The sequence below is a fragment of the Symphalangus syndactylus genome, chromosome 14 (genome assembly GCF_028878055.3).
Source record: "Symphalangus syndactylus isolate Jambi chromosome 14, NHGRI_mSymSyn1-v2.1_pri, whole genome shotgun sequence".
NCBI lineage: Eukaryota > Metazoa > Chordata > Mammalia > Primates > Hylobatidae > Symphalangus > Symphalangus syndactylus.
The window spans coordinates 65,292,412-65,304,475 of record NC_072436.2 but is presented as its reverse complement, the minus strand read 5'-3'; the positions used below and the strand labels follow the sequence as shown (position 1 = coordinate 65,304,475).

Below are 12,064 nucleotides of genomic sequence, written 5' to 3'. Positions count from 1 at the left end.
GCGATTCTCCTGCCTCAACCTCCTGAGTAGCTGGGACTACAGGTGCACACCACCACACCTGGCTAATTTTTGTATTTTTAGTAGACATGGGGTTTCGCCATGTTGGCCAGGCTGGTCTCAAACTCCTGACTTTAAGTGATCCGCCCACTTTGGCCTCCCAAAGTGCTAAGATTACAGGCATGAGCCACTGCGCCTGGCCTACTTTTACATTTTTTGTAGAGATGGGATCCCACTGTGTTGGCCAGGCTAGAATGTTGACTTTTGAGTCTTCGTTTGTATTAAACTACTTGTGTACTTCTTAAAGATAGCAGTAATTTCAATTTCTTGGGTACTGTTCTCTGAACTAAAGTATATGTAGGTTTTAAAACTATTGGCTCATCAAGAATTTATGGCCAGGCACAGTGGCTTACCCCCTGTACTTCCAGCACTTTGGGGAGCTGAGGCAGGAGGATAGCTTGAAACCAGGAGCTTGAAACCAGTCTGGGCAACTAAGTAAGATCCCACCTCTACAAAAAATAAAAAAAATAAAATTAGCTGGGCACAGTGGTGCACACCTGTAGTCTCAGCTACTCAGGAGGCTGAAACAGGAGGTTCCCTTGAGCTGCTATGAACTATGATTGCGCCTCTGCACTCTAGCCTGGGCAACAGAGCAAGACTCCATCTCAAAAAAAAAAAAAAAAAGGAATTTTCAAGATGAGAGTTTTAATATGCCCAGCTCTGAAAATGCCATTGTTGTAAATATTGCCAGCTGCCATTAAGAATAGAGCTCTTTTAATGTGTTTCTGAAAGGGGCCATTTTCGTCAGATCCCAAGAGAGCAGTGGTAAACACTGGTTTCCCTCATGTATCACAAGTGTGTAGCCTCTTTTATTTAACTCCCCCATTTGTTTAAAAATGTTAACTTTGGCCGGGTGCGGTGGCTCAAGCCTGTAATCCCAGCACCTTGGGAGGCTGAGGCGGGCAGATCACGAGGTCAGGAGATCGAGACCATCCTGGCTAACACGGTGAAACCCCGTCTCTACTAAAAAGATACAAAAAATTAGCCGGGCGCGGTGGCAGGCGCCTGTAGTCCCAGCTACTCGGGAGGCTGAGGCAGGAGAATGGCGTGAACCCGGGAGGCGGAGCTTGCAGTGAGCCGAGGTCATGCCACTGCACTCCAGCCTGGGGGACAGAGCAAGACTCTGTCTCAAAAAAAAAAAAAAAAAAAAAAAAAAAAAAAATTTTAAATGTTAACTTTGAATTTTGAATGATGAATGTTATTTTTTCAACTATATTTAATAATTATACATTTATACTACAAAATTCAAAAGATGAAAATCTTCATAATGATGTGCATACCTTGGATTCCTTTTCAGTTTACATATATATAAAATTCTTTTTCATTACTCCTCAAGGAAATTGATGACAAACCACTGGGTTTATCAGTTTTTATTTTTTTATTTTTTTTTTTGTGACAGAGTCTTGCTCATTTGCCCAGGCTGGAGTGCAGTTGTGCGATCTTGGCTCACTGCAAGCTCTGCCTCTTGGGTTCATGCCATTCTCCTGCCTCAGCCTCCCAAGTAGCTGGGACTACAGGTGCCCACCACCACGCCCAGCTAATTTTTTTTTCTTTTTGGATTTTTAGTAGAGACAGGGTTTCACCATGTTAGCCAGGATGGTCTCAATCTCCTGACCTCGTGATCCACCCGCCTGGGCCTCCCAAAGTGCTGGGATTACAGGCATTGAGCCACCATGCCCGGCCTATCAGTCATTTATGTATGTATGTATGTATGTATGTATGTTGAGATAGAGTCTCACTCTGTTGCCCAGGCTGGAGTGCAGTCATACGATCTCGGCTCGCTGCAACCTCCACCTCCCAACTTTAAGTGATTATCCTGCCTCAGCCTCCCGAGCAGCTGGGATTACAGGTGCCTGCCACCATGCCCGGCACATTTCTGCGTTTTTAGTAGAGGTGGAGTTTCGTCATATTGGCCAGGCTGGTCTGGAACTCTTGACCTCAATTGATCCACCCACCTTGGCCTCCCAAAGTGCTGGGATTACAGGTGTGAGCCACCACGCCCAGCCCATCAGTTTTAAGTCATCTACACAAATTTATTCTGTACATCAATGGGAAGAGCTCTGTAAACATTTTTTTTTTTTTTTTTTTTTTTTGAGATAGAGTCTTGCTCTGTCATCCAGACTGGAGAGCAGTGGCGTGGTCTCAGCTCACTGCAACCTCCATCTCCTGGGTTCAAGCAGTTCTCTGATTCTCTTGCCTCAGCCTCCCAAGTAGCTGGGACTACAGACGCGTGCCACCACGCCTGGCTAATTCTTTTTTGTTTTTTTGTTTTTTGTTTTTTGTTTTGAGACAGAGTCTCACTTTGTCACCCAGGCTGGAGTCCAGTGGCTCAATCTCCACTCACTGCAACCTCCGCCTCCTGGGTTCAAGCGATTCTCATGTCTCAGCCTCCAAAGTAGCTGGGACTACAGGCGTGCACCACCATGCCAGCTAATTTTTTGTATTTTTAGTAGAGACAGGGTTTCACCATGTTAGCCAAGATGGTCTCAATCTCCTGACCTCATGATCTGCCCACCTCAGCCTCCCAAAGTGCTGGGATTACAGACATGAGCCACCACGCCTGGTCGCTCTGTACACATTTAATAAAATGTCCTTCCTTGGTTGTTCCTACCTGTGACTAATTCTGCTTCTGACTTTCAGACCTTTTTAACTCTATCATTACAAGATATGGCAAGTCGTGTGCAGTTATCTGGACCTCAGGAGGCAGAAAAATATGTTCTGCACATGGTAAGTGGATTTTCTTTTTCTTTTTCTTTTTTTTTCTTTTTGAGATGGAGTCTCGCTCTGTCACCAGGCTGGAGTGTAGTGGCGCAGTCTTGGCTCACTGCAACCTCCCCCTCCCGGATTCAAGTGATTCTCTTGCCTCAGCCTCCCGAGAGCTGGGACTACAGGCATGCGCCACCATGCCCAGGTAATTTTTTGTATTTTTAGTAGAGATGGGGTTTCACCATGTTGGTCAGGCTGGTCTCGAACTCCTGACCACGTGATCTGCCCCCCTTGGCCTCCCAAAGTGCTGGGATTATAGGCATGAGCCACTGTGCCTGGCCTGGATTTTCATTTGTTTTAAAATTAATTACTGGATTTTTGTTACTGTAAGAGTAACAGATGTTCATTGTGGAAAATATTAAAAAGGAGAAAAGCAGGGGGAGCCTCCAAAGTCTACCACTATTGACAATTTGGTCTATTTCCTTATAGTCCATATGGTTTCTAGTTTTGGCGTGCTCATATGATATACACATCAGGCTTGCGTCCTATTTGTGTTTTTTTTTTTTTTTTTTTTTTTTTTTTGAGATGGCTTCATCTTGTTGCCCAGGCTGGTGTGCAGTGGTGCAATCTCGGCTCACTGCAGCCTCAATTCCCTGGGTTCAAGTAATCCGCCTACCTCAGCCTCCCAAGTAGGTGGGACTACAGGCATGTGTCACCATGCCTGACTAATTTTTGTATTTTTTTGAAGAGATGGGGTTTCTCCATGTTGCCCAGGCTGGGCTTGAACTCCTAGGCTCAGTCTGCCCTCCTGGGCCTCCCAAATTGTTGGGATTACATACGTGAGCCACTGCGCCCAGCCCTATACTCCTTATTATTTTCTTTTCTTTTATTTTGAGGTGGACTCTCGCTCTGTTGCCCAGGCTGGAGTGCAGTGGTGTGATCTCAGCTCACTGCAACCCCCACCTCCAGGGTTCAAACAATTCTCCTGCCTCAGCCTCCCGAATAGCTGGTATTACAGGCGGCTATATTTACATATTTTCTTTTTTTTTTTTTTTTTGAGACAGAGTCTCGCTGTCGCCCAGGCTGGAGTGCAGTGGCACGATCTCGGCTCACTGCAGGCTCCGCCCCCCGGGGTTCACGCCATTCTCCTGCCTCAGCCTCCCGAGTAGCTGGGACTACAGGCGCCTGCCACCTCGCCCGGCTAATTTTTTGTATTTTTAGTAGAGACGGGGTTTCACTGTGTTAGCCAGGATGGTCTCGATCTCCTGACCTTGTGATCCGCCCGCCTCGGCCTCCCAAAGTGCTGGGATTACAGGTGTGAGCCACCGTGCCCGGCCTACATATTTTCATTATCAGAATTTTTGTAAACCTCATAACACTCATAAAATATTTTGGGTATACAAAGAGGTATAAGGTAGCACTACTTTCTCTGCTTATCTGTGATGAGATCACAGCTTTTGCCAGTACGTACATCAAGCAACTGCTGCAGCAAGAAACCTTGCTGAACAATGTTTGCTGAACTACACAGTGTGCTTAGTGACATCATTGACTGACATTCTGACTCAGCCTCTTCCCTCACTGAGGGTTTTGGTCAATAAGCAGCACTGACATAAAGGAGGCCAGAGCACACACTCACGGACTTAGCACCCAGCTTAGGAAATGAAATAGCACCAGTGCCCTGACACTTAAACCTCCCAGTTGCGTTTCCCCACTCTCAGCCCCACCCCAACCAGGCAACCACTCCTGATTTGGATAAGCATCATTTAAATGACTATATGATAACCCACCACATTGATATATTGTAATCTACCTGCCTATTCAGTTACATAAGTACATAGTTCTGATCTGGTTTTAGTTCACTGAAAACCTGTGTCCTCAGCTCAGGACAGGCAAAGCTTCATATGACCCCCTGTATGATTTCAGAATTAGGAGTATTTTGATTGATTGATTGATTGATTGATTGAGACAAGGTCTTGCTGTGTTGCCCAGGCTGGAGTGCAGTGGTGTAATCATGGCTCACTGCAGCCTTGACTGCCTAGGCTTAAATGATCCTCTCACCTCAGCCTCCCAAGTAGCTGGGACTACAGATGTGTACCACCACACCTGGCTAATTTTTAAATTTTTTGTAGAGGCAGGGTCTCTTTATGTTGGTCAGGCATAACTTGAGACTTCTGGCCTCAAGTGACCTTCCCACCTTGGCCTCCCAAAGTGCTGGGATTACAGCTGGATACAGCCACTGCACCTAGCTGAGTATTTCATTTTGATAGTTCAATTTACAAGTGTTCTAAAGGGTTTTTTGCTTCAACCTACCGTTCAAAACAGGCACACACCAAACAAAACCATACCTCTATGACTTGTGTCTGCTAAGAGCATCTTGGTAACCCCACAGGGGTTACACAGAATGAATAAGCTATAGATGCTTTCCCCAAGAAATTCCCCCTTCAGTGGTGAGTGAGAAGAAATACATGAGTGGTTATGACACCAGACAGGACATACTAGCTAGCAGCACGTTGAGAGGGCAAAGTGGGTGTGAGTTTTGAACCCTGCTTAACCAGCCCAGACACCCTGACAGGCTCCGGAGCAGTGGTTCTCCTCTGAGGGTGATTTTGTCTGCCAGGAGACATTAGGCAACGTCTGGAAGCAGTTTTGGTTTTCACAGATGGGGGTGCTACTGGCATCTAATGGGTACAGGCCAGGGATGCTGCTGAATGTTCTACAGTACCCAGGACAGCCCACACACCAAAGCATTATCTGCCCCCAAATGTCAGGACTGCCAGGCTTGAGAAACCCTTCTGGAATGAAAGGTCTGTGAGACCAGGGTTTTGTTTTTTTTTTTAAAGTAAACATTGGAAAAGTACACTAAAGTGTATGGCTAAACACATTTTCACAAAAATTCTAACACCTAGAAGAAGGAACAGATTATGACCAGCACCTGGAAAATATCCCTTGGGCCTGCTTCCAGCCCTGTTCCTCTCTAGAAAGGTTGTTCCCATCCTGACTTCTTTTTTTTTGAGACAGAGTCTGGCTCTGTTGCCCAGGCTTGGATTGCAGTGGTGCGATCTCGGCTCACTGCAAGCTCCACCTCCTGGGTTCACGCCATTCTCCTTCCTCAGCCTGCCTCAGCCTCCCAAGTAGCTGGGACTACAGGCACCCGCCACTACTCCCGGCTAATTTTTTGTATTTTTAGTAGAGATGGGGTTTCACCGTGTTAGCCAGGATGGTCTTGATCTCCTGACCTTGGCCTCCCAAAGTGCTGGGATTACAGGCGTGAGCCACCGTGCCCAGCCTCCCATCCTGACTTCTAACATCCTATTTTAGTTCTGTTTGTTTCTGAGCTTGATGTAGAAGGAAACACACAGCACATTCTTTCTGGGAATCTGGTTTTTTGGCTCAGCATTGTGAGAGTCATGCGTGATGCTGTATGTAGCCATAGTTCATTCGTTTTCAGGGCTACAATGTTCCAGTGTTTGATACACCTTTTCATTTTAATTAGTTGGACAGGCTGGGCGTGGTGCCTGTAATCCCAGCACTTTGGGAGGCTGAGGCAGGCGGCTCACCTGAGGTCAGGAGTTCAAGAGCAGCCTGGCCAACATGGTGAAACCCCGTCTCTACTAAAAATACAAAAAAAATTAGCTAGGCGTGATGGCGGGTGCCTGTAATCCCAGCTACTTGGGAGGCTGAGACTGGAGAATCGCTCGAACCCAGGAGGCGGAGGTTGCGGTGACTGGAGATCACACCATTGCACTCCAGCTTGGGTGACAAGAGTGAAACTCCGTCTCTAAAAAAATAAATAGGCCGGATATGGTGGCTCACACCTGTCATTCCAGCACTTTGGGAGGCTGAGGCAGGCAGATCATGAGGTCAGGAGATTGAGACCATCCTGGCTAACACAGTGAAACCTTGTCTCTACTAAAAGTACAAAAAATTAGCCGGGCGTGGTGGTGGGTGCCTGTAGTCCCAGCTACTCGGGAGGCTGAGGCAGGAGAATGGCATGAACCTGGGAGGTGGAGCTTGCAGTGAGCCGAGATCACGCCACTGCACTCCAGCCTGGGCAACAGTGCAAGACTCTTGTCTCAAATAATGTAAAAAATAAATAGTTGGACATTGGGGTTGTTTCCAGTTCTGGTTTATTTATTATGAATAGTGCTGCTATGGTGAAGGTAGGTCCAAATTTTGCTTAGATACATTCCATCTGCTTAAAGAGGCAGCTCTCTGTGATCACATAGAGAACTATGCATTTTGTATAATATGTATTAGGCTGGTTGCTGTTTCACTAAATAGCATCTATCCCTTCCAAAGCTAGAGAGAGTAGGCCAGCAGTTTCACTGCTAACAAATGGACAAGTTATTATCACCGTGTGGAACATCTTGTTAGGAATAAAATACCTGTTTTGTACTTTTATTGGTATCTCACTTTTTAACTTCATGGGCAGGATTTGGCTTTGAGGATCAGTCAAATAATTCCCCAGTAACTAATGCAAATAAATAATATATAGACCTTGAATCTATCTTGGAATCCCCAGTGGTAGTAAAGTTTTCTTGAATCAGAAGATAGTTTCCACTGGGATGAAAATGTGTTAGGCTTTACTTTTTAAAATACAGTGGCTCAGCCTGGCCAACATGGCAAAACATTGTCTCTACTAAAAATAAAAAAAATTAGCTGGGCATGGTGGTGCACACCTCTAGTCCCAGCTACTTAGGAGGCTGAGGCAGGAGAATTCCCTGAACCCAGGAGGTGGAGGTTGCAGTGAGCAGAGATCAAGCCACTGCACTCCAGCCTAGGCAACAGAGCGAGACCCTGTCTCAAAAAAAAAAAAAAAAAAAGGCAATGTAAGTTATATTTCTGTGCAGTTGATGTTGAAAAATGCAGGGACACCTCAAACACATCATGCTAAGGGAAGCCAGACCACAAAAGATTACATAGTATATGATTCCATTCATATATCCAGAAAAGGCAAATCCATAAGAGACAACAACAGATTGGTGGTTTCCAGGGGCTGGGAGGAGAAGGAGGGAATGGGGAGGGACTGCTAATGGGCCTAGGGCCTCTTTCTGGAGTGACGAAAATGCTCCAGAACTATGTGGTGGCACCAATGTGGTGGTGGCACAACATTGTAGAATGCATTAAATGCCAATTAATTGCTCACTTTAAAAAGGTAGGCCAGGCGCGGTGGCCCATGCCTGTAATCCCAGCATTTTGGGAGGCCGAGGCGGGTGGATCATTTGAGGTTAAGAGTTCGAAACCAGCCTGGCCAACATGGTGAAACCCCGTGTTTATTAAAAATACAAAAAAATGGCTGGACGCGGTGTCTCACGCCTGTAATCCCAGCACTTTGGGAGGCCGAGGCGGGTGGATCACCTGAGGTCGGGAGTTGGAGACCAGCCTGACCAACATGGAGAAACCCTGTCTCTACTAAAAATACAAAATTAGCCGGGCGTGGTGGCGCATGCCTGTAATCCCAGCTACTCGGGAGGCTGAAGCAGGAGAATTGCTTGAACTCGGGAGGCGGAGGTTGCAGTGAGCCAAGATTGTGCCATTACACTCCAGCCTGGGCAACAAGAGTGAAACTCCATCTCAAAAAAAACAGGCTAGGCTGGGCGCGGTGGCTCACGCTTGTAATCCCAGCACTTTGGGAGGCCGAGGCGGGCGGATCACAAGGTCAGGAGATCGAGACCACGGTGAAACCCCGTCTCTACTAAAAACACAAAAAAATTAGCCGGGCGTGGTGGCGGGCGCCTGTAGTCCCAGCTACTCGGAGAGGCTGAGGCAGGAGAATGGCGTGAACCCGAGAGGCGGAGCTTGCAGTGAGCCGAGATTGCGCCACTGCACTCCAACCTGGGCGACAGAGCGAGACTCCGTCTCAAAAAAAAAAAAAAAAAAAAAAAAAAAAACAGGCTGGGTGCAGTGGCTCACGCCTGTAATCCCAGCACTTTGGGAGGCCGAGGCGGGCGGATCACGAGGTCAGGAGATCGAGACCATCCTGGCTAACACAGCGAAACCCCATCTCTACTAAAAATACAAAAAATTAGCCGGGCGTGGTGGCGGGCGCCTGTAGTCCCAGCTACTTGGGAGGCTGAGGCAGGAGAATGGTGTGAATCCAGGAGGCGGAGCTTGCAGTGAGCTGAGATCTCGCCACTGCACTCCAGCCTGGGTGATAAAGCAAGACTCCGTCTCAAAAAAAAAAAAACCAACAAAAAAATTAGCCTGGTGTGGTGGCGGGCACCTGTAATCCCAGTTACGGGGAGGCTGAGGCAGGAGAATTGCTTGAACCCTGAAGGCGGAGGTTGCAGTGAGCCGAGAACGCACCACTGCACTCCAGCCTGGGGGATAGCGAGACTCCATCTCAAATAAATAAATAAATAAATTAAATAAAATGGTTAATTATGTTGTGTGGACTTCACCTCAATAACAAAAACGCAAGGGCAGGGATTTTGTGCGTATCAGTTTTACACCTCTTAGCATCTATAATGGTGCCTAGCAAATAGTAGGTATTTAATAAATACTTGGATAAACAGATGGCGCTTAAAAATATACAAGTTTGTTTATATCCATGTTGCCTTCCGTGCTTTTCTGTGATTATACTGGATGACTATTCATATAGCATTCAGGTCTAAACTGCTTTCCTGATTTGTTTTTTTCTTTCTGTAGATAGAAGATGGTGAGATTTTTGCAAGTATTAACCAGAAGGACGGTATGGTCAGTTTCCATGATAACCCTGAAAAATATAATAACCCAGCCATGCTTCATAACATTGATCAGGAGGTAAACATGAATGCCAGGTTTTTATTTTTTTAATTGATGGTTGGATGTATTTGAAAATTGCTCCTATGTTCCAGGATAATTTTAGTTTTAAGTACAGGTAGTTCCCAGTCTGTGAACATCTTAGTTACTAGAAAGTTAATTTCAAAATGGGCTGCTTAAGGAGAGTTGCTTGAACCCTGGAGACTGGTTACAGTGAGCCGAGATTGTGCCACTGCCCTCCACCTTGGGTGACAGAGCAAGACTCTGTCTCAAGAAAAGCAACAACAACAACAAAAGAAACCTAGAATGGGCTGCTTAAAACTCTTCCAGGCTAGGTGTGGTGGCTCATGCTTATAACTCCCACACTTTGGGAGGCTGAGGTGGGTGGATCACCTGAGGTCAGGAGTTCAAGACCAGCCTGCCCAACATGGCAAAACCCCGTCTCTACTGAAAAAAGTAAAATAAAAAATTAGCCGTGTGTGGTGGTGCACGCCTGTAATCCCAGCTACTCTGGAGGCTGAGGCAGGAAAATCTCTTAGAACCTGGGAGGCAGGTGTTGTAGTAAGCTGAGATCACGCCACTGCACTCCAGCCTGGGCAACAGAGGAAGACTCTGTCTCAGAAAAAACAAAACTCTCTCAGACTGTGTGGCTATAAATAAATGGTGGGTTAGATATCCCAGCTAGCTCATCAAAACCTCCCTTAACTGTGAAAACACTTAAAGGGCCTAGTACAACTTTATCTATTCCCAGCTGCCACTTACAACATAGAGCCTTGTGTTTTTGCTGAAATGTCTGTGGAGTTCCAGGTTAGGAGGTCAGGAAACATCTCTCCCTGTGTGAGAAGCAGAGTCGGGGTGGCTGGAGGAGAAGAGCAAAGCCCTCCCTGACAGTCCCCTTTAGGCAACAGCCTGGCTGCAGCTGCAGCAGCCACCTCTGTGTCTCCTAAGGGCATGCTGCCCCTGATTCTGGGGGCTGAAGGGGGCGTTTTGTGGGTGGTCTGTGTTTCTTACCTCTGAGCAGGGAAGTGAACTGAATATTAAATCTCAGAAAACTATGTTTTTTTGTAACTAATGGCAAAGTGTCACCTGAAATGGTGTCTAGTCTTCATTTATCTCAGTGTGAATATACTCAGTTTCACTGCAAAAGATACTATGTGTTTGATTATGAGGTTTGCCTAGATCCTGCTGGGTGGGATATTGGGTATTATAGGATAGATGTATTAGCTTTCTGAGTCCAAAATACTCTGGCTCCAAAACCCATGTGGCCCCAGGGGTTTCAGATCAAGAGATTGTGAACCTGTAGCACCCTTGTGAACAGTGTAAGTTAGAAAGGATGCAGCTGACCTAAACCTGCCGCTGACCACCTTCTAATGTGCCTGTCATGCAGATGCTGAAGTGCATTGAGCTGGATGAGCGGCTGAAAGCCATGGACCAGGAGATCACAGTGAACCCTCAGTTTGTACAAAAGGTGATGAGGGTTCCCTTATTATAAGAAGTAGGCTGGGTGGAGAAGGAGGGGTGTTGTCACATCAGGCACGGGAACTAAGTTTCAGGTTATTAAATATTTCTTGGAAACCTTGCCAGTACGGTCATGGAGAAATACTAGTTGAGAGCATTTTCAAATGATGGCCTGGAAGTACACTTAGGGATGCTTAGAGTGGTTCCTGGAATTGCCTGTCCTTGTTCACAGGGGCCTTTGTTCTGGGAGGGACAGGGTAACTGGTGTGCTTATTGGGCTGCCAGGGAACTCTTGATAAAAGCAGACATAAATACATAACTTCACTTTACCTTTACAGAGTATGGGCTCACAAGAAGATGATTCAGGAAACAAACCATCCAGTTATTCTTGAAACTAACATCCATCCTGAGCTAAACAAGAGAAACTACCATCTTGGCCAGTGACAAGTGTTTGGAGGGCAGCAGAGAGGACCAAGCCTGTGTCACCTGGAGACTAAGAAATAAAGTTTTGTTTTGACATCTTCAGTCCTGTGTGCTTTCAGAAAACCATTCTCTCTGCAAAGAAAGGAAACAGATTTGCAAACTTTAAAGTCTGTCGTGGATTTATTTATCCTCAGATTATTGTTATTGCATTAAATCTACCTTTTTGTTTTAAGTTGCTTGAACATTAATGTGTCTTCTGTATCACTTTTTCCTCCTCTGAAGTTTTTAATAAGCACATTCATTGTGAACAGAAATAGCTGGATTTTAGGAATTTTTGGAAGATTTGAATCTGAAAGATTTTTATTTATTGACAAATTTGTATCTAAAAAAAAATCTAAAAGTTGTAATCAGTGTCTTCAGAAAATAAAAAGAAAAGAAAGGCGAGACAGACACAGTGGCTCACACCTGTAATATCCTAGCACTTTGGGAGGCCGAGGCAGGATTGCTTGAGGCCAGGAATTCAGACCACCTTGGCCAACATAGTGAGACCCTGTCTCTGTTTACAAAAAAAAAAAGGGGTAAGAGCATCCCTGAGGCATAAGCTAATTTTTAAAATTAAAATTAACATGCATATTAGTGAGAGTATGAGTTGTGGATTATGAAATGCCATTGGTGCTTC

The 12,064-nt window shown here is 45.8% G+C and overlaps 1 protein-coding gene across 8 annotated transcripts in view; it reads left to right on the top strand.

Moving 5' to 3' along the window:
- COPS3 (COP9 signalosome subunit 3) overlaps positions 1-11,617 on the top strand; it is a 36,509-nt gene extending 24,892 nt beyond the window's left edge. For 6 of the 8 annotated variants that reach the window (XM_055240909.2, XM_055240911.2, XM_063617790.1 and 3 more), the window contains 4 exons: positions 2,698-2,784; positions 9,412-9,525; positions 10,892-10,972; positions 11,301-11,617. In XM_055240909.2, coding sequence (XP_055096884.1) covers positions 2,698-2,784; positions 9,412-9,525; positions 10,892-10,972; positions 11,301-11,354 — 336 coding nt within the window. In that variant the 3' untranslated portion in view covers positions 11,355-11,617. The remainder of the gene's footprint in view (positions 1-2,697; positions 2,785-9,411; positions 9,526-10,891; positions 10,973-11,300) is intronic. The other 2 variants (XM_063617789.1, XM_063617791.1) reach the window with 1 other exon arrangement.
- Positions 11,618-12,064: the final 447 nt, after the last annotated feature.